The sequence below is a fragment of the Anneissia japonica genome, unplaced genomic scaffold (assembly GCF_011630105.1).
Source record: "Anneissia japonica isolate Jap-2015-1 unplaced genomic scaffold, ASM1163010v1 scaffold288016_len413324_cov198, whole genome shotgun sequence".
Lineage (NCBI taxonomy): Eukaryota > Metazoa > Echinodermata > Crinoidea > Comatulida > Comatulidae > Anneissia > Anneissia japonica.
In genome coordinates, this window is record NW_022739618.1 from 19,214 (window position 1) to 41,996 (window position 22,783).

At 33.9% G+C, this 22,783-nt stretch overlaps 3 protein-coding genes across 5 annotated transcripts in view; 2 read left to right on the forward strand and 1 right to left on the reverse strand.

Moving 5' to 3' along the window:
- Positions 1 to 1,216: 1,216 nt before the first annotated feature.
- LOC117117950 lies at positions 1,217 to 8,435 on the forward strand. Of its 2 annotated transcripts, none has more exons than XM_033262438.1 (4): positions 1,217 to 1,353; positions 5,139 to 5,262; positions 6,302 to 6,417; positions 7,426 to 8,435. In XM_033262438.1, the coding sequence occupies exons 2-4, from the start codon at positions 5,214 to 5,216 to the stop codon at positions 7,660 to 7,662; spliced, it is 402 nt and encodes a 133-aa protein (XP_033118329.1). In that variant the 5' UTR covers positions 1,217 to 1,353; positions 5,139 to 5,213; the 3' UTR covers positions 7,663 to 8,435. The 2 variants fall into 2 exon arrangements, with proteins under 2 accessions (XP_033118329.1, XP_033118330.1); XM_033262439.1 differs by lacking the exon at positions 1,217 to 1,353 and adding an exon at positions 3,320 to 3,338.
- A 221-nt stretch (positions 8,436 to 8,656) lies between these two features.
- LOC117117955 (beta-2 adrenergic receptor-like) lies at positions 8,657 to 13,156 on the reverse strand. 2 transcript variants are annotated; one of them, XM_033262447.1, is made up of 3 exons: positions 13,022 to 13,156; positions 12,193 to 12,486; positions 8,657 to 11,075 (listed from the first exon to the last, which is right to left on the reverse strand). In XM_033262447.1, the coding sequence occupies exons 1-3, from the start codon at positions 13,080 to 13,082 to the stop codon at positions 10,966 to 10,968; spliced, it is 465 nt and encodes a 154-aa protein (XP_033118338.1). In that variant the 5' UTR covers positions 13,083 to 13,156; the 3' UTR covers positions 8,657 to 10,965. The 2 variants fall into 2 exon arrangements, with proteins under 2 accessions (XP_033118338.1, XP_033118337.1); XM_033262446.1 differs by having other exon boundaries at positions 8,657 to 12,486.
- Positions 13,157 to 15,348: 2,192 nt separating this feature from the next.
- Positions 15,349 to 22,783, forward strand: part of LOC117117952 (shootin-1-like) — a gene marked incomplete in the record, with an annotated part of 37,231 nt that continues 29,796 nt past the window's right edge. Inside the window, 2 exon segments of the mRNA XM_033262440.1 lie at positions 15,349 to 15,662; positions 17,409 to 17,522. Coding sequence (XP_033118331.1) covers positions 15,557 to 15,662; positions 17,409 to 17,522 — 220 coding nt within the window.

Consider the following 22,783-nt stretch of genomic DNA (forward strand, 5'->3'; position numbering starts at 1 on the left):
GTGTGTGTGTATACCATAGAAAACAAAGCTTTAAAACATTGTCTTTGAGTATGTACTTTACATAGGCCTACTTAAAAAACGTGATTTCCCAACTACCTCAGCCCCACCATGGCTGGGGCTGAGGTGAGAAAATTTGAGGAAATAGTACCTCTCGAGATGGCCGGAAAAGACACTTTTATATAGTAAAATTCATCATCATCACATTACCATTATAGTCAAAATGAAACGCCAACAAATTTCTCATGATCTTTTATCAAGAACCTACTTCCAGGACAACTTAGGCCTAATTATAACTTACTAAGCTTTAACTATATATACTATAGTATGATCAACAAATCACAACTTTTTTTTCGCATTTAGCACAATTTCTTCACTTTTTATTGTTATAATATTAATATCAATTATTACTATTGTCATCATCATCATTGTTATTATTATTATTACTATTAGTAGTAGTATTATTTAACAAACATTTAAAGAAACTTACAAAAGGATAAAAACGAAATTGAACCACAGTATCGCATTTCTATCTTAAAAGACCTGGTTTGAGATTTATGGATTTAAGATTTTATTAAATCACGCTTAGGCCTATGTGTTCTATTATGCCTATGTATAACGTGTACTGATGCATATTTACATGTTTAGAAGTATTCATTTTGAGTGATCCCAGGAAAGAATTTGTATTGGCTCAAGAATAAGCTTTAAAATTTTAACACTGTGTACAAAGGGGGGAGGGGGAGCCGCAACTCCCACGGCTCCCCCCCCCCCTGGATACGTCCCTGAATCCTTCACCAGTACACGCACACCATTATTCGAAGCGAGATATGGGTTCGTGTCATGTACAGTCACGTTTTTTCCATTTAGGTTAAAACCGGCAGTCAGGATATTCACTCTGTCTCCATGGTTACTGATGTAGATCCTCCATAAATTTTTAATTTTTTGTATCCCTACCAGATTGTCCCCATTAGTTATTTCACTCAAAGCAAAATATATGATTTCTTCACTTAAATAATCATCTCCTGGCTCTCGCACGTCACTGTCTTTAAAGAATATAGGCTTTACGCTTGGAATACTTTCGTCCTTTTGTTTGAGTGTTACGTCATCGCTTTGACCGTTTCCAGGCTGACTGTTGATAATTGTTACATCATCGGAGTGGGTAGGCCTATTACGTTCTTCAATGAGTGGGTGTATGCCTTATTGTCACCACCGTAGGTACCAGGCTTCTTCGCCATTTTAAAAGGTCTCGACGGCTTAGACATGTTCGGTTAAACACAGGGTTCTTTACGACTGCTGCAGTTTCTCGATCAAAATTTTCATAGACCTAGTTAATCTTTGAATTTAAAACAGTACCAGGTATATATTGATAATCCAAATTGATATTGTAATAACGTCAAAACAAGCATATATTAGGAGCTAGTTTACTATACCGTAGCTAAGTCAAATCATAGCAACCTTCATATTATTATTATTATTATTATTATTATTATTATTATTAATTATTAATTAATTATACTAGATTATTGAGAATTTAATTTAAGATCAAATGTTTAAATACTGGAATAGATTGTGGTATTTTGCTCCATTTAATATCAAAATTATTCAAGGTTTTAGCCACGTTCAGACATAACTTAATGAATTAGCATACCCTGTAAGTGAGGCTACTTTTTATATTCAGTGTTTGGCTAGAAACAAAGGTTTGTATTAATGTCTAAAATTATAATTGAAGGTATTTATTTAAAATAGATTTGATAGATACGAAGGTGCACGTCCAGACATAACCTAAATGAATTAGCATACCCTGTTTTAGCACCCTGTAATTGAGGCTACTTATTATATTCGGTGTTTGGCTTAGGAACATAAATGTTTGTATTACTAGGCCCTATGTCTAAAATTATAATTGAATGTATTTATTTGAAATCATTTGATAGATACGAAGGTGCACGTCCATGAATTAGCATACAACATCCATATTCATCTTGCTTTGATAGAGCCAGATTTCTCTCTGTATTTATAGTGCGACGCTCTAGTTTTGTTTATGTTAACGATGAAATAAGTGTAACTGATTGGCTTACAGTAAACCATCAAACTAACGTAATTTAACCACATTTAAATTTCATTTTAACGAAAACAATAAGATACTTAATTAAGTCATTTATAAAAATAAAGTTCTCTGAAGGTTAACTACAGAATTTATAGTATATTGTAATTAAGTATTGGTTGTAAAGACTGTAGTGAAAACCTTTTCGCTTGACATTACGAATTACAGTAGTTATTTGTGAAACAAAATGATAGGCTAGGTCAAATGTTATAATAAACAGTGGTTTAATGGGCCACATCCTCCTAATTTTTTTTCAGAATGATTACAAAAGATATAGGAAACAGAAAATTATATTCAAATTTAAATCTGAGAGTGCCATTTCCGCCATCAGGTGCCATAATCATATTTTTTTCTATAATGGTAATATGTATCCGTCGTGGCAAAAGGGGTTTCTCCTTGGAATACCATATCAAGGATGCCCCTCATGCGAATAGGCCTAATTCATTGTGATCGTGGAAGCAATCTTGACTTCGACTTTGTTCAGAAAATACAACAATTATGAAGTCATATTACAGCAACAGTAGCTTGATGCCTATAAACTAATACAATTCACCAAACCTTTTCAACTATCCGTAGCTTTCAAGGGCCTTCGCCCCTCACCGGGGCCCTTGGCGGCCTCTGCCCCATTCCCCCACCCAGCCTGGATGGTCGCTTCGCTCGCGTACTGGATTTATTACCTTGAAATCCCTCCCCCTACACTTTCAAAAATGTTCCACCGCCATCGGTCAGTTGCTGACTGCTGCTATTCCTCACTCAATTCAATTCTTGACCATACCATACACTTTATTTTCCCTTACAATTTTTTTTAAACAATTTCCATTTAGTTACTACTAGTTACCAGTTACTAGACTAGTAACTGGTAACTAGTATTAACTAAATGGAAATTCTCTATCTAAGTACTGCATGCTTGCCTGAAGAATTTCCTGCCAGTTTGCATCGTCAGTAGTACGATTGTGGCTTGTTGGTTGTTAGGCTACTTCAGCTTTAAGCCTACATTAGTAAAGGGATTGTTCAAAATTATCTGTGTAACCCGGTCCCGATGAAATTTTATCAAGCCTACAAACTTATTATTAGACTACAATTTGACGTGTGTCCCAAGAATGGTGTCCTAGGAACGCCACTGCCCAAGAATATCATGTGCTCTGTAATTTCTGAATCATTCTTTCTTAATAATAGGTCTATTTAGGGCTAGTCGTCTTATGTATTGCGTAAATGCTTTGTCAAAGGCTCAGGAAGTACGGTAAGCCGACAGTTATTTTATTCTCTTCATCCATGTCTTACGAGCTCACAATCATCTTCAACCTTGGATTCCTAATTTACACTTTATCTTCTTTTTTTTCATGTTTACACTTCGATTTAAAATATTAATTCAATATTTTCCTTTGTGACACCTTACATGCTTGCTAAAAAAACATCGGTTGTTACTTGTAATACGGTAGAACACATATAAGGGGCCGAAAAAGTTTCTCCCTACCCCTATTTATATCATTTATTAAATTGAGTAAGGACAAAAGTTTGTGCCGATTTACCGTCCAGGTGCGTGCACAGCCAGTAGAAATACATCGCAGTACCATTATATTAAATGTCTTACAATATTTTGCCATATTTTAAGTTCCCTACTTCCCACTCCTTCCGCCACTGTAGAGTACTTTTTAGCTAACAAAAATGTTTAAATAGTCAGCAGCACATTTCTTCGTTAGGGATGGGGGAGGGCCATTCATGAATTAATGTTCAGGTTAATATTATTGTTGGCTTTTAAATGGGATGTGAGGATGACAAGACAAAAGAAGTTAACCAAATCATATAATCGTATTTCATTCATTTATTCTTTCAAATTTATTTCATTCATCCTGCAAACAATCTGGACACGCCACAGTGCCTCACAACCAATAAAAGCAAAAGCGTATTCGTCTCCATTAAGACCGGTACGAATCTTAATTGGACACATCCTGCACTACCACCAATACGGTACCCATCCGCACCATCTCCACGAATCAATTGTCTAGGCATACACAGCACACACTTGGAACATGGAACAAGGAGAACAAAAAGGATTGGTGTATATTTCCTAAGACTTCCTGATGCTGTGTCGTCCACTTCGTACCTGACACAACATGGTACGGACCAATAATTGTATTTCCTGAATATAGTCCATAACATCAATACAATACGTTACATCCGTTCCTTGATTTTTGTATGGACACAATAGGAACCAATATGAACAGAACCAATGGCCTCAAAACGTTAAATACTAAAACAAATCATGAAGGTATAAAAATTTTTATTTAAATAAAAATATTTTTATACCTCCATGAACAAATTAACATCTGGGAGAACCCGGAACGCCCCCCCCCCCCACCACCCTTTCTCTTTAGGGTTCATCGATTCATGGAATCGTTTTCAAGAGGGGAAATTTTGAAGAATTTAGGAGCCATTAAAAGACACATCTGAATTCGGAAAATTTCATTCCCCGCCATCTAATCAAAATGTTCCCCGGGGGAGAACCCCGGACCCCCGTTCTCGTTGGGATTTATCGATTTATGGGGGAAAATACGTATGCAACTACTCAATCGTTTTATGTATGTATACACACATAATAGGCCTATTTAGTGTAATAAAAATGAGGTTTACCCGACTATTTTCTAGAGGGGGAAACCTTGAATTTTTAAGAACTTAAAAGTCATTAAAAGACAACTTAGAAGTCGGGAAAGCTCATTTCCCGCCATCTAGGAATCAACGTTTTCCCGGAGGGTGCGTCCAAAAGAAATACATTACAAAAATAAAAATAAAAATACTTAAAACAATGCAACTGACGTATATTAATTTTGCTACAGCCTTAAGCTGACCATTGGCCGAGCTTTCTTTATAGTTCCCAGTCACTAACTTTTTACAAATATAACTTTTATTATTGTAGTTTTGGACTTCTTTTTGAATATCATTGGGCTGCAATTGGCGTATGTCGGATGAGGTAATGCTGCTAGTGACCTCAGAAGAGGCGGGGCTAAACAGATACTCAATTTATAACTCCTCACTTTTTCAGATTTTCTGTATAACCTCGTCAGCACTATTTATCACGGTTACTCTTATCCCAGATTAAAGCAGACAAACATACATAATGTACTCCAAGATATTCGTCGCATGTTTGGTCATACACTTTAGCTTTGGTAAGTATAATTAGCATAATTTTAGGTTAATTAAAAAAAATCAAAAGGTTGTATAGCAGACGGCGAGCTCCGAAGATTCGACCTTTGAATGACCTCTCATTGAACAAATTATTTGAGGGATAAATAGACCTATCATGCGCACTTCGTTCCTAGTCTAATAGTACAAGGTAAGAACGAGTCTTATACCGTTATCCAGTCATCAAAACTATAATAAATTGGCGCATATATGATCTATTTCTTCTCTTTTATTACTGTGGACGATTTTGAAATGGGTATTAGCCTAATTTCACTTGTATATATAGGCATAGGCCTATATACAAGCCAGGCTTGAAACTCTAGTGTCACCGTAGCCGTAGCCTTACGTGCGGTATTGTTATGCAAATGAGCCAGATAAGCACAATCTGCATATGCTCAGAAAAAACAAAACTTTGCTCATTTACATAACAATACCGCACATAAGGCTAATTCAAGTTAGACGGCTTAAACCAGCCAGCTTATCCTGGTAACAGTTAGTCCTTGATTAAGGCGTCCATGTAATTTGATTCTTATAGTGTACTTCATTATTTTGTAACTTTTCTGTTATTCCATTATAATTTTTAAACGACCACAACTCGTTGAGTTAATGTCACCGATTTAAATGGTGAATATCAATAGTAGTAAGTAATACAAAAAATTTAAGCAATTAATAATAATTTTTAAAAACAACCATTGATCCTGCTGCTAAAAATAAAAACACTCTTCAGGCCTATTCGTTTTTTTTTTTTTTTTTTTTTTTTTTTTTTTTTTTTTTTTTTTTTTTTTTTTTTTTTTTTTTTTTTTTTTTTTTTTTTTTTTTTTTTTTTTTTTAATTTCATAATTCTATTTAGTAGTATTTAGGGGCCTAGTATTTTTGTTTTTCGTGTGTTTTTTTAATTTATACTTCTGATTGACTTCTCTCATTATGGCAATGAGGAAAAGCCCTACCGTATGTTCTTTTTTACAAACAGACTTAGCAAGTCTGTGGGCGAAGCTCCGATTTAAAATTGAATTCTGATTTCAGATGTTGTTAGCGCCCTCATGTGTTACAACTGCACTCAAACTCTAAACCCGAGCTGTGGTGCGACGATAGGGAATGCCAATGGTATCGAACAAGTGTCTTGCGCAGGATCTTGCGCAGTAAGTAGCTCCATTTTGCACTTTGATTTTATAACAGTCTATATTTGCTTGTTTCTATCACTACCGTAAATGCTCGAATAAGCGCCGCTCTCGAATAAGCGCCGCTTATCGAGAGATCAAGAGTATAATTATATTACCTGTGTGTAGAAACACTTTGAGAAACAGGGTTTTAAATAAAATGACATAGTGTTAAAATGAAAAAAATAATACAATGAAGACACAAGCATTTCTTTATAAACGTTTATTTATAATGATATAACCTATGATAGACTATGAATGCGTGAAATAGGTAACATGGGAACGGACACGGGAAGCACCACGCCAATATTTTTTTATAAGCGCCGCTCTCGAATAAGCGCAGCTCTGAAGTATCCAAAAATGTTATAAGCGCCGCGGCGCTTATTCGAGCATTTACGGTACACTTTCGCTGTTTTCATAGCAATTGCGTCAGAGAGAAATAATTACTTTGAATTCTGTGGATAATTGGTCAGTGATTACGATTTGGAACAATCGGAAAACTGCATATTTCAACTAAGGTGATTTCACGGGACACGTCAGGGAGCGGTCCTGATTGCGTCAAGATCGAGCTACGTAGTGTAGATATTGCAATTAATTGATGGCAACAGAGTAGCGAGTATGTGGACCTAACGTGAAATTTAATTGAGATAAAATATTGTACGAAAACTAATACGAAAAAATGCCGCTTCCTGTATTATTTTGCAAAACTGTGCACCTAAATTTGCGGGTGACAATAGTTTAAGATTTCTTGGTAAAACTTCGTAAACAAATTAAAACTGAATTATTCAATCTGCATGTCATTGGATTTTTTTTATCACGTTCTTTAAAAGAGATTATTGATTGGATTTTTGAAGGGTACTTTTTTTCATTTTTTATGAGTTCGGCACTGGAACAGATGCTGCTTATACAGTATGAATGTATGTATAAATTAAGAAGGCGATTTAAACTGATTATTGTACAGGTTTATAACACTTTTTTCATAAATTGCAGATTACCAAAAGCACAGCAACGATCGCAGGAAATGAATTGACAGTCTACGATAGAACTTGCCTTGATATTTGTGCTGAAGCTTGTATTGATATCCCTGAGGTGAACGGGAAATCGTGTATAGTTAAATGCTGCAAAACTGACCTCTGCAACGCCAACGAATCCAATGCGGCAAGTGGTGGAGTTGTTAACCTGGTTCCTCTTCTGCTCACGCTCTTGCTCAGCGCAGCAATGTCTTAAGTGATTCAAATAGTATCGAGTAGGCCGAAACGCATTTCGAATTAGAACCAGCAATCTTATTGGTTAATAAATTTCTACGAAGAAATTACATATGATAGCATCATGATAGTTAACAGTACAGAATATTAGAATATTATATAATTAAGCTTTAGAGAACACCATCTAACTTTTTTTTTGCCATAAAACCACGCTGTAAAATTTGATGTGAAGGCAAATAAAAACAAAATTTTTGAATTTTGAATTAATATTTTATTGTAACTGAAGCCAACAGGGTCCGCATTCACAGCAATAAAATATTATAAAATATTATAAAATTTGGACTGCAAAATGAATTATCAATTCTACTTAATTGTGGTTGCCAAGGTAATAGTTGGTTCCTTTGAACAAGAGTTTTTTGTCATCACTTCCATAATCCGCTCATTGCGTACACACACATACAATGTCATGAATAAAACATAGGCAACAAGTCATCAACAATGTGTAGGTAGTCAGCAACACGTCGTTGTATTTTTTTTAATACGATTGAAATTTGTACACTAAAATATTGTTTGTAATGCTGTTAATAATGTTATGTTATCGTAATTGATTTATACTGAATTCTAATTTATTGATTGTTGGGGTATTGGTTTATCAGCCCCTGATTTGAAAACATTTACTATTAATTAATATCAGAAAGTATAAGCTACTTCATATTATTATATGATTGATTTATCGATTGAATAGGCCTACACGAAATAAAGATGGGATTCTCTCACACAAGACAAAGAAAAACACGTCGTTGTATTCAGCAATTCTGATTAAAGTTATAATAGTTTATATAATATATATAGGCATATTTGTATATATAAGTATATATATACATATATACATGTATTATATATACATATATATACATATATATATATACATATATATGTAACACTCAGATTGTAGTCAGAAGCACTCTGATTAGTCAGCAGCATTCGATTGTAGTCACCTACACTCTGATTATAGTCAGCAACATTCGGTTGTAATCACCAACACTCTCTAAAATTATAGTCATCTACCTGAATTGTAGTTACCAACACTCAGATTGAAGTCAAAACACTTTTAGTGAGCAGAACCGTGATTGTAAGCAACACTCCGATTTTAGTTAACAACACTATGATTATAATCACCAACACTCCGATTGTAATCATCATCATCACTCGGATTATAGTCAGCAACACTTTGATTATAGTCAGCAACATTCGATTGTAGTCACCAACACTCTGGTTATAGTCAGCAACATTCGATATAGTCAGCAACACTCAGATTGAAGTCAAAACTTAGTGAGCACAACTTTGATTTCAGTGAGCAACACTTAGATTGTAGTCAACAACACTTTGATTACAGTCAGCAACAGTATAATTAAAGTCAGAAACCATTAAACTAAAAGAGTATTTTACAACACCTATCTGATAAATCAGCAAACCCCGTAGGCAGCAAAAAAAAATGTACCGCACTGTATACGGTATCGGTTGGGCTAAGTTTTAAGTTTCATAACTGAACATTATTATTTATTATATGTAAATTGATATGTACCATCTTATTAAGCTGGTCTGAAATATTGAATTAGATAGTTGTTCGTGGTATTGATTCTTCATAGATTACGTAAATCTTGTGTTTGAGACTGGAGATTCAATACAATCTATGATGCCAACAGCATTGTGATGAAGGTTGCCCTAAAAGATCCCATCCCAAGATTCCCACAATAGACGTTTCCGCTAAGACTCGCCCCTTTGATATTGTTAACTAGCTAGATCCCATAAATCGACAGTGTAGAAACATACACGCGCGTTTGTGGGACAACACGTTTGTTGGACAGGTCACTTGCTTGATTGACACTCCTAAAAGGTCCATTGATCTCAATGCAGTTGAATAATAGACAAGAAAAAAAAATCCGTATGACGTACACAGAAAGATTAATAACAATTATTATTATGTATGCAAATATGTTCCCGTAACAAGCGTACAAATATACAACCGTATCGACAAGCATCACACTTCATTCCACTTCACAAAAGTATCAATAATTAATACAGTATAAGGAAAGTACAATCTTTAAAAATCTAAAAACAGGAATAGCTTTCTGTTAACAGTAGCAGATCCAGAACACCGAAATAGAGGGGGAGCCAGGAAGGGATTTTTACAGATAGAGGGTACCCACCTCAGGACACCGTGTTTGAAGTTGAGGCCATAAAAATTATGTTTATCCCCGCCCCCCCCCCATATGGTCGGATATGACACTGTAAGACTTAAATTTAAATATAATTTTTTTTTCTCCACTCTATAATTTTTTTAAAATGTAAGGGTTGGAGGCGGGTCGACTACCCCCTTTTTTGAATCCGCCACTGGTTAATGTGTGTAATAAATATAACCATAATATCACTTAACTGCAATTTATAACTTCAGCGACATCTGTATTTAAGGCATTACTATAGTAAGCTACACTTCTGTTTGTAGGTAACAATATGATTGCAATAGGCAACACTCTGGTTCTAGTCAGAAAAACAATGATCGAAGTCAGCAAAACTCCAGTCATACAACACCAGATTGTATCAGAAGCACTCTGATAATGTCAGCAACTCTGAGAGTGTAGACATCAACACTCAGATTGTAGTCAGCAACACTCTCAGAAAATTGTAGTCATCAGCCTGAATTGAAGTCAGTCGCCAAAACACTTTTAGCGAGCAAAACTTTCATTGCAGTGAGCAACGCTCTCATTGCAGTAAGTCAACAAAGCTTTGATTATAGTCAGCAACAGTATATATAGTCAGAAAACCTCTGATTTTAGTTGGCAACATGGTATTTGACAACACCGACCTGATAAGTAAGAAAACCCTTTTCAATCAGAGAATATTGTGTGTAACTGCCGAAATTCACCGTTATATAGTACGGTACTGTACTGTATAGTATGTATATCTGTTGGGTTAAGTTTTGAGTTTCGTAACTGAACATTATTGTTTATTATATGTAAATGGATATAGATACTGTACCATTTTATTTAGTTGTTCGTGGTATTGATTCTTCATAGATTACGTAAATCTTGTGTTTGAGACTGGAGATTCAATACAATCTATTATGCCAAAGGCATTGTGATGAAGGTTGCCCTAAAATATTTCTGATCCGTAGAATTCCCACAATTAGTGTCAATACTGTTGGATAATAGGCAGGAAAAGCTAAGCCGAACCAGGCCGAACCAACACACAAAACAAATAACTTGAAATAATAACAATTATATTATGTATGTATATTTTCGTACCATTGCAATGAAAGTTTTCCTCACCAAAAGTCGTAACAAACGTACAAATATACAACTGCATTGACAGTCAACACACTTCTACATTCCACTTGACAAAACCATCTATACACAATAATACAGTACAGTAGGCCTACAGAAAAATACAATTTTGAAAAATATTAATAATCTAAAAATAAGAAAAGTTTTCTCTTTATGTTTGCAATATAACCATAATATCACTTATAACTAGAATCTATAGTAAGCACTGCCTTTATTTAAGACACTACTACAACACCTCTGTTTAATGACTATGAAAGATATAACTATAATATAAAGTAGCATTAACATGCAACCATGAGTATTATTTTATAAAGAGTATATCATTGATTTTATATAGACAATTATTTGTTGAATTTTAAATTATTTCATAGTTAAACTTAAATAATGCCCAAACAGGTAGACTCTCCCTCGTACGTCATTGACCATTAAACAAAACATATACCGGTAATATTTGGGAGGTAAAAAAAAAATGTTATTTTCGGGCGTCTATAGAACACAAACATTTCGCGGGGCATGCCCCCGGACCCCCTAGGACAGTGTTGTCTCGATCGCCCAACTTTCGCTCCCACCCCCTTTTTGGACATTTCTGGATCCGCCCCTGCTATGCGATTAGAGACTACAAAGGATCCGCTTGTAAGCCACCCGAAATTCTGGAATCCGCCACATATATATAAATATGTTCACAGCTGAATTTAGAGGAAGTAACAGATAGAATACCCAGCTGAGGACTACAGTTTGGATTGAAATTTGGACCCATGATTCTAAGATAAAAACAACCGCATTTAAAATGAAACATATGGCGAGTATTTCCGCAATAAATGCGAATGTAATTATCACGTAAATACTTCGTTTCCGTTTATTATTTTGGGAAACACTGAGTGCGTGTTTATTTTTTGACGAATGTCGTTTCACAATCAAAAATATCAATAGATAAATTAAAATGGTTGTAGTGGAACCTAATATAAAAACATAAAAGTAAGTCTGGGGTAAATTATTCAAGAAATATTTACACAATAGGCATACGATTGAGATGCTTATAATCCATTCTAAGATTATTGCGTTGATCAGTGCTTTTTTTGTACAGTACCGCCGATGCTGAAACGGTGCAATTATTGCAAAGCAGCGTTCCATAGCTATCAATATAATCACGAATGCAGATGATATCAATAATACCATGCGCATCATAGAAGCAATCAGCACACCGATACCTTGGATGACAGCATAGTTACAAATTCCCTGAAACAGAAATAACAGCCCTAGCATAGCGTCCTTTATTGCGAGGTTAACCATCAGGTAACTGCTTCGTTTCTTACGTATTTCATTTGCGGCTAAAGCAACCATCAATATGAAGATATTCCCAACAAACGCTACGCTTCCAAAAACGATGGTAATCCAATTACACGCATTGACCACTGCCTTGTGCCACCATTCCTCAGTATATGTCGGGAAATTATCATATGATAAATAACTTCTGTATGTATGCGTGCTGCTGTTCATTGATTCTGAAAAGTATTTATTCATAATTCATCATTATTTGGTGCAGCAGAATGCTTTGTTTTTGGATTGAATTAGAATTTCTTTAAACCGCACCAAGAACCAGGGGTGGGGGGACCGATGCCCCCGACGACCGACGAGAGGTCAGATTTCTCCGAGGAAAGCAAAGTGGGCGTGGCTGAGCTGCGATTAAAATGTTTTGAAAGTGGTCCAGGGGCGGCGAAGCCCCCTGAAAATTTTGAAAATTCAGGGGTGTCAAAGGTTTATTTAATCAGAGTGAATGCATACTATATGTAGAAAAAACATTTAATTGTTTTTTTTCCCCGACGAATTGTGCTTTTCCTCCCCGACGGGGGTTCAGCTCTTCCCGACGGGAGGGGGTGGGGCAGGGGCCACTGGCGCCACCCCTGCCAAGAACCCCAAGCTTCTAAACTCTGAATTTTCAGCGAGGTCCTTGTAGTGGTGAATACTGAAAGATTGCAACATTGAACATAATTAAATGAGAACTGATATAGATAAGTTTGATTAATATTCTAGACTTACCGATGTCGGAGAACAAATTCCACCAACGGTAATCAGCAGAGCTCGTCATATCCAGAAGCATGGCTGTATGACTGCATCTAGCAACTCACCAACCCTTATTGTAATTAGCGCAGCTATGTAGTCTGCAGTCGCCCAAAACGCTGCGTGTGTCTTAAGTACCAAGATTCACCAACATGTACAATATAAGGTGTCAGATGGCTACGAGTTTCATAACTGAATATTTTATTATGTAAACTGATATTAACCACCTTACTTTATTAAGCTGGTCACCCGATATTTCGACATCTGGCCTATGCTTTGCGCGTCCAGCCCGCAGCAAACATGGTACTTAAAAATAACTTCATTTATTTTATCTTTAATTTATAATACATTTTGAGAAAATAAAAGACCTCATTATAAATATTATCTCATTTTTATTATTCTCCCATGTTTATACCACAGAGAGCAATGATATTAACTTTGGTCGTAATAGTTATCACCCTCCTCTTGATCTAACACTGTAAACTATCCATTTAATTGTAACTGTATATAATGAAATGTAACTATATACATGATTAAACATTATTTGTTAGTGTCATTTCCATGGAACACCTGGTGATAAATCCCGATTGACAAAATATAACAAATTTTTGTTTCGTACTTCCGGTTTTTCAAAAATTGAATTACTTTACAATGGTAAGTTGTTAATTTTCAAATAGGAAATAAATATTTAATTAAAATAACATGGCTTACATTACAACATCAGCCATTCGAAGATATAGGAATACACAAATGGCCCAAAATTGCATGGCCGGCAGAACCGGGGGCCGGGGGTGGGGGCCCGGGCCCCCCCCCCCACTTTTTGGCAAAAAATATATAATGTCTGGAGATTTTTGTATGATCGGAAAGAAATGCAAGAAAAGAAAGAGGGAAGAAGGAGGAGAAGGATGGGAAAGAGAATGTTTCTCCAGTCCTCGACCGAGTTACACTTTCTCGCAATTCACATTGGCGGATCTGTGGGAGGGGGGTTGGGGTAATCGGTCCTGACCCCTCCCTTGGGCCAAAAAAAGGAAAAAAAGAATTCTAGACCACCTTTTCAGGACCCGGGAGCTGATTTTTTTTTTTTTTTTTTTTTTAAGAAATTAAGAAAATTAGAATTTTGAAGAACATTAAAGTCATTAAAACACAATTCAAATGTCGAAATAGCTCATTTCCGCCATCTAGGAATCACAATTTTCCAGGGGGAGAACCCCCAGACCACCCTTTCTTTTGGGATTATATCGATTCATGGAAAAAAGAATACGCATGCAACTACTCATTTGTTTATGTGTATACACACATAAAATAAAAAATGAGAAAAATTTAAAAACCTTGAAATTTGAAGAAATTAAAAAGTCATTTATAAATGACATTTCAGAAGTCAGGAAAGCTCCTTTCCCGCCATCTAGAAATAGAAATTTTCCCGGGGGAACCCGAACTCCCCTACTCATATTTTTTTTATTTTTATGTATGTACACACACATAAGGCCTATTTATTGTAAAAACAATAGGAAAAAATTACCTGACCGTTTTCAAGAGGGGAAAACCTTGAATTTTGAAGAACTTAAATTTAAATCGCTAAAAGATACTTTAAAAATCGGGAAAGCTCATTTCCCACCATTTAGAAATCAACATTTTCCCGGGGAGAATCCGAACCTCCCTTTTCTCTTTGGGTTCATTGATTCATTATAATAATTTTCAAGAAGGGAAAACCTTGAATTTTGAAGAACTTAAAAGTAATTAAAAGACAACTTAGAAGTCGGGAAGCTCATTTCCCGCCATCTAGGAATCAAAATTTTCCCGGGGGAGAACCCTCGGACCCACTTTTCTTTGGAGCTTATCGATTCATTGAAAAAAGAATACGTAGGCCTACGCAACTACTCATTTTTTTAATGTATGTTTACACACATATCAGGCCTATTTACTGTAATAAGAATGAGAAAGTTTACCTGACCGTTTTCAAGAGGGGGAAAACCTTGAATTTTGAAGAACAAAGTCATTAGACACCTAGCTCAAAAGTCGAGAAAGAGGGTAGGCTTCCTCAGCCCCATCTGGTGCCACCAATGATTGAGAGAAGAGAGAATTGACTGACTGAGTAACTGACTGACTGACTGACTGAACGTATTATATGAATCTATGAATCAATGAATCAACTACAGATCCTTAGGATCTGTGAAAACAAAACGAACCAACCAACCAAATTAATGAATCAATGATTGAATGAATAAAGGATCGGAATGACTGACTGGCTGACCGGTTGACTGATAGCCTGACTGACTTTATACTGTATTCAAATCTAGAAAATGCCACAGGGGCAAATAGTCGGGAGAAAATGTTCGGCGGTGGCAAATGTTGGGGATCAACCAGTCTGGAACCGTGATTTCAAGTGGTTGTAGCAGAAACCACGAACTTTATATTGGCATAGCGCCACCTATCACTGCGGAAGATTTTAAAAGTTCATACGAAAAGTTCCTCTTTCGCTGTCGAGCGTAAATTAGGCAAGTAGGATAGCGAAGAATGGCTGCTGCCGAAGTTCAGACGGCTTTTGTGGGAAATTCAGGGCCTCAAACGGCCCACAGTGGTAAAGATGAGTTAGATCAATTGAAAGAAATTGCAAAGCAAGGTAATGTGGTACAGCCTTGTTTGTCTCCTACGAAATTTAGGCACATGTTGAATGAGGGAAACGAACATAATATATTTAGGCCATAGCTTCCGGGTCTCGAGAGCACAGGATGTGTAAATCTGTTCTGTAAACTTGTTTTGAAGAGGTCACTTAGATAGTAGTAGTATAGTACTAGTAGTACTGTAGTAGAGAGAGACTTGTGAGGCCTTCACCCGGGGGCCTTCATTTGATAACGTTTGCACACTTAGGTCTAAAGTAGGCCTACATTATTGCTAGCTGTTTTGATTTATGATAGTTTTCCGATAAAAACTCATGGTAGATACTACTACAGGAGGCTTGCATACTCTTGTTTACTGAATAATATTACAAAGCAATACAGGCTGGGGATGTCAGCGATGTGTCTATAGCCTTTTCTTCCAACTAGTGGAATCTCCCACCCTCATATGCCTAGTCTAACTGATTGAAGCAACCCCCAATTTTATTGAAAGCCAGTTAATAATGACCTTCCTCTGAGCGATTGATGGAATAAAGATTGCTATTCAAAAACATGAAATTTCAGCAATGTAGAAAGGCCATGTAGAAAAAAAATCAGATTTATTTTTTTATGCAATTTAGATTCCTTTTTTTAATTATTCAAATACAACATAGTTATTACTTATTGGTTCTCATGCCTGATGTGGGTAACTGATGAGACAAATATTCTATGTTCGAGTTCTGTAACTGATAATAATTGTGCAGCAGGTAAAGTTAACTCTGTGGGTAGTGTGGAAAATTTTACTGTGTATTATCACTGCTGTGGAACACTGAAGCTAGTTTCCATAGAATTGCTCACCCTATCAGCAACAGTCACCGACAGTTGTCAGGAAGGTTGAACCTGGTTCAACTTTGCAAATTGCCTTGCAGACGAATCGGGGTGCATTGCTACCTGCCCTGACGCAATTGGGAAGGCACCCATGAAGGTTTTCGGCGACCATTAGGGTGAGCGGTTCTATGCAAGCCGAGTTTGATATAGGTAAAGTCCACACTACCTCAGCCCAGCACCATGGTTATGACTGTGAGGTTAGGTGAAAATGAAAAATACGGCAGCTCTAGATAGCTGTACATGCATATTAAAACACTGTACTGATGCAGAGGCTATGAAAGAAACTTTTTTTAAATTACTGTCTTAGCAAATTTCATTTAGTGCATTCATATTTTTGAATGCAAAGTGTATTTTAATTTTGTCGTATATCTTTGATACACAAGAAAAATCTTTACACAGACTTCTACCGAGATACCGTTGTCTCCCTACAAGCGAATACCGGCCAAGTTGGTGCAATTAAAACACAGTGGGTGCACCAGCAGCGGGTAGGGTTAACTTGCTTTCCCGTCGGACAGTCCTGTACCCTCTGTTGTCTGACGCGACGACAAGGTCTTAAAAAATGTTAAAAATATAAATTTGCCTGTCCAATAAACGTTATTTTGATTGTCAATCCTTGTTTGGAACATACTAAGCCACAAAAACTCTCTGTGAATCTTATAGGCATTTTTTTTTATTCCGGAACCCCGACCAAGGCTCTAGTTGCCCTTTTGGTTTGGACTCCTTGTCAGCAAATTTCTGGAGCCACTGCTGTTTACACATACAGACAGTAAAGATACTTCTTACGTCTATGTAAGTTTGAGAGTATAAAAAAAACAGCTGCTTTACTGCATATTTTAGAATATAGCTTTTTAATAATTTCTTATTTTACTTTGTTTTTTTTCCAGCTTTACAGGAGCATGAGAGATTGAAAAAGAAATATGAAGAAAGTCAAAGAATCCAAAAAAGATTAAAGGATCAATTGGTGTCCAGAGAACAGGAGCTAATACGAATACAGAGTGGTATGATTTTTTAAAATTGTGCAAATTCTCTCAGCAGTATTAAAATGGGGGAGGTGATGGGGGCACGAAGGTGAAATGGGAAGCTTGATGATTAAGTGAGGGGGTGCTGGCTCGCAATTGAAGGTGATATGAGGTAATATTTAACTACATGAGCTTAATTTTTTGGTAGGCCAACTGAGGAGACAGGGAAAGTGCATCCCTCCCTCACCCCCCTCACAGTGGCGTATCTAGGAGTTTTGAAATGGGGGATTGATTGCCATCAATATTAACATTAAAAAATTGAAAAATATAACTGCACAAGTTTAACTTTATGTCTATAAAAAAAATTACTATTATAATTAAGGGTGTATAATCAATTGCAATGTCAATATTGATATTAACAAATTAAGGAAAGAAAGGCAGTATAATGTATTGTAGACGGATCTAAATTGCACGTTATTCACATTGCCTAAACGGAAAATATTAATTACAGTACATCAAAAAGTGTCATTACAAAACTACGGGCAAGAACAAGTAAAAAATTAAGGTTAAACTCAATTGACCACATCAACACCAAGGCTCATTTTGACATCACCCAAACAGTAGTTGTCAGTAATTAAAAATTAATTGGTTTATTTAATTTTTCAATTTATTTACTAGTATATTAAAAATACGTAGTCAACTTCAGTTACAACCATTTCATATGTTTGGTACACACAGCAAGGGCTTAGCCAGCGACCCGTCCTGCCGTCTTTTGGACGGCTAACAATTATTTGGGACGGCCACTTTTACCGTGACGGCTTGGCCTACTCAGCTGTCTAGCCTAGTTGAGCCTGGTCTACTAATAAGCAAATTCTTTATATTCTTCGAATGTTGCATTGAACTAAAGCATATTCTGGACGGCCTATTTCGTTTTTCTGGCTAAAACCCTGACACACAGTGACTAGGTACAACTTCCTCACCTTCTGATGGAAAGAGAAAATCTCCTCCCCCACCCCCAATAAAAAAAATAACAAAATACAGTACTGTATGTAGTTTGAGATAGTAATTTTAATCCTTTCTGTCTGGCTGGTTCTAGGACCACTCAGTTTTAATAGTGAAAATAAGTGGTCTCTATTCAACAAATTTATAAGGAAACATTTCGAAAATGAACGTATTATGCCTTGTACATTGTTTGAACAAGAACTTCAGGCTATTAATCATATTGTAGTGTACAATACCATTGGGTAATCTACTATTTTCACATCAGTGTCTATTCTTTGAAAGTTCACGCCATGCTTTTGTTAGGTGTATTGTGTATTGGTGGTGTATACATTGTGAGATAACATTGGTTGTACTGATGAGTCAGACTGAAAAAAATATTTCGTTTTCATAGTTATTTTTCTGATTTTTTTTTTCTATGTAAAAATCTCTAAAGCTGGGTATGCATTGCGGCCGATGGTCATTGGCCAACATAATTCTATGAAGAATGCAATGCCAAGAGCCTTGCAACGGATCGTTTTTAATTACGATCAGCTCAGACCACCAACAGTCAGTAGACAGCGTCTCGCAATCTAGCACCCATAGGGGCGGTGTTGGATTCTTTGAATGCCCAGTTAAAGGGATAATGTGTGTTAAAGATGTATTGTTTCATAAAAAAATACTCAAAAAAAAATCATAAAAATCATTTTTTAAAATTTACTTGCTGAATTTAAAGTAACATAAATATTATCAATTCATTAATTTCTTTGCACAAGTTTACAATTTGTATGTTATTGCAAAATGAGCAAATTAATTTCAAAAGTATTTTTTTTTTAATGATTTTTTGTCTAATTCAGGGGACAATACATCTTCAAGATTACAATCTATTCCAAACATGATTTTCAAGACTTCACAATAAACACAAAAGTTACAAAAAAAACTTGTACAAATTGAATGTAAGCCCTAAAGATTTTTCACCACTGAACAACAATAATGATAATGATAATATTAATCATTTTCAAATAATATTGAAAATACAAATAAAGTGCTTTAAATTGTACTTCAATCTATTAAACTCTATCGAGACTATCTTTTTTTTTTAAACTGTTGTACTGTACAGTATGTCCATATATAGATAATTACACATAAATCATAGGATATATATACAAAATACTAAGCAAAATAAAATTGTTATTATTGTTATCATAATCATCATCATTATTATTATTATTATTATTATATTATAATTATTGTTATTATTATTGATATTATTATTGTAATTGTTATTATCATTATTGTTATTATTATCATTATCGCTGTAATTATCATTATTATTACCATTATCACCACTGTTATTACCATTATCAACACTGGACGTGTTTCTAAAATTTTTCGCTGTGAACTGATGGGTAGACATTTTTTTAAATACGCTAATTTCTATGTTCAAGTTGATAACTTTTATGTTACTTCAAAATGGGCAAGTTAATTTACAAAAATATTTTTATGGTTTTTTTGGTATTTAGCATGGAAAATAATAACCAAACATAATAGATGTTAACTAAAGCAAGCTTTCATTACATTATGTTGTCAGCCGTGTTTCAATAGTTTTCGATTTGTTTGACCCCTGACCTATGTTGCTGAGAGGTGATCAACTTGATTGGACAGGATTTCCACATAACACACAGTTTACATGTGAACACATCATAAACAAACTGTTGAATCAAGATATGTACAAGATAAATGAACTGATGAAACATTTAATAAATTATAAAATTTGTTATTGCTAATTTTGGAAGTTGTACCATCCTGTGGTTAGTGGTAAACTATTTGCTGTTAATATAGATATATATAAAGAAAAATACAGTATATAAAAATAAATTAATGAATTTTAATTATAATTAATAATTAAATACAATCTTTGCTATAAAGGTTGAGATAAAAAAATTATAATTAAATTTAAATAAATTTAAAGATTGGAGTAAAAAATTATTTTATAAAATATTATTTACAATAAAGTAAAGTAAATAATATTACTAACAAATAATTATATTAATTCGTATACCAAAGACATTTACCAACTTATGAAATATAATGTAATTCAAGTATATATACATAATTATATAATTTATTATTGCTAATTTTGGAAGTTGTACCATCCTGTGGTTAGTGGCAAACTATTTTCTGTTAATATAGATAAAAATATAGAAAAATATATAAAAATAAATTAATGAATTTTAATTATAATTAATAATTCAATACAATCTTTGCTATAAAGGTTGAGATAAAAGAATTTATAATTAAATTTAAATAAATTGAAAGATTTGAGTAAAAAATTATTTTATAAAATATTATTTACAATTAAGTAAAATAAATAATATTAGTAAACAAATAATTATTATATTAATTTGTATACCAAAGACATTTACCAACTTATGAAATGTAATTTAAGTATATAAATATAATTAAAATGTTTCCATATGAATTTAGGAAATTATGATTTCAAACTTGGACATAACTATAGTATACAAATTCATTATGTATTATTTATAGATATTGTTAATGTAGAGTAAAAAAAGATAATTTTATAAAATATTTTTACAATAAAGTAAAAAATCATTTTATAACATATTATTTACAATAAAGTGAAATAAATATTAATGAAAAAATAATTATTAAATTATATACCAAAGACAGTTACCAACTTTTGGAATATAATTAAATGTAAATTAACATAATTAAAATGTTTCCATGGTTTTAGGAAGTTATGATTTCAAACATGGGCGTGTTCATTAATTCCATATTATTTGAAGACATTGTTATATGAATAAAAATTTTTGTCTACTACAGCAATTTATTTTCAAGACTTCTATGTTAAGAAAGCAGGAAATACTCTAAAAAAGAAAACACCCAGGTTGTAACCTAATCATAGTGAATAAAAAATCAACCAAAAAAAGAACTGCTACAGTCATATGTCAAAACCTATTTTACTTTGTGAAGAAGACCAGGCAGTACTGTTTTGAATCATAAAAATTTATGTGCGAAAGAGGAAAGGATATCGTACTAATTGATTTTGTGGTTTAAGGTGGAAGCTATTAAAATGCAAAAGAGTGTCATTGTTAATATTTTAGGTCAGCTAAAGTTCTCATAAAGAACCATTTAAAAAAAAAATTATTCGTATTCGTTAATAAATAGATGAAATTACTTTAGAAATCCTTCTTTTTTTCGGGATACCCAATGAATGTGGTGACATTGTGGTCCAGATAGCAAACACTTACATTAAATTACATACGGAGCAAAGAAAGAGAAATATAAATTGTATGAAGAATTGAAGTCAGATTTTGAATATTTAAAAACCAGAGGAAATAGGGTTGAAACCACCCTTTTTACATCTTTTTCCCCCAGTTATTAAATATTCAAAAACCTGTATCTCACTCGACGTTCCCCAGTTTTTTGTCCAACAAGTTTTTTCTGTCTTAGAAAAATCATTTTTCTAAATTATATTATTAGTCTTTAGAAATTACTAGTATATTACTTTTAAAATGTATGACAATCTTGCCTTACAAATTGAAACTTGGTATAAATCAACTTAATTTCAACATGAAAATGCCTAACTTAAGCCGAACTTCCCTAGTTGGGCTTTGTAGCTTTTTTAGTTGATATGATATTATTTATTAATTAATAATATTAAATTTAACAATTGTTGAGAATTTAACAATACTATAAAATAGAAAAAATATTATATGTTGTTATGTTAGTTTTGCTTTTATATACATTAACATTCTACAGTAAACATGATTCCTTAGCATGATTTAACAATTACATCCGCTGTCTTGTGATTCTGTGACAATTCTTTTGTTATTCATATTTCTGTACAGTTATCTAAGGACCTCTACAAACAACTACAGTATTTGATCAAAAGCCATTAGGGGAATCCCCTAAATGCCAAACTAGTTGATTAAATACAAAGGGTTCAGGGTTACCTGGTGTGTTGGATAACCTGTGTGTGCGCTTTAAAAATCCCACTTATTTGTTGTGGTTGTTGTTATTATTGTTATTATTATTATTATTATTATTATTATTATTATTATTATTATTATTATTATTATTATTATTATTGTTATTATTATTACTATTATTATTATTATTATTATTATTATTATTGTTATTATTACTATTATTATTGTTATTATTATTATTATTACTATTATTATTATTACTATTATTATTATTACTATTATTATTATTATTATTACTATTATTATTATTATTATTACTATTATTACTATTATCATTATTATTATTATTATTATTATTATTATTGC

Excerpts from the sequence above, each read along its gene's own strand:
- LOC117117955 (XM_033262446.1), bottom strand. The coding sequence starts at position 13,082 with ATGCTTCTGGATATGACGAGCTCTGCTGATTACCGTTGGTGGAATTTG. Across the intron at positions 12,487-13,021 it reads GAATTTGTTCTCCGACATCG|AATCAATGAACAGCAGCACG; the intron begins GTAAGTCTAGAA and ends AATACTTTTCAG.
- LOC117117950 (XM_033262438.1), top strand. The coding sequence starts at position 5,214 with ATGTACTCCAAGATATTCGTCGCATGTTTGGTCATACACTTTAGCTTT. Across the intron at positions 5,263-6,301 it reads GGTCATACACTTTAGCTTTG|ATGTTGTTAGCGCCCTCATG; the intron begins GTAAGTATAATT and ends TTCTGATTTCAG. Across the intron at positions 6,418-7,425 it reads CTTGCGCAGGATCTTGCGCA|ATTACCAAAAGCACAGCAAC; the intron begins GTAAGTAGCTCC and ends CATAAATTGCAG.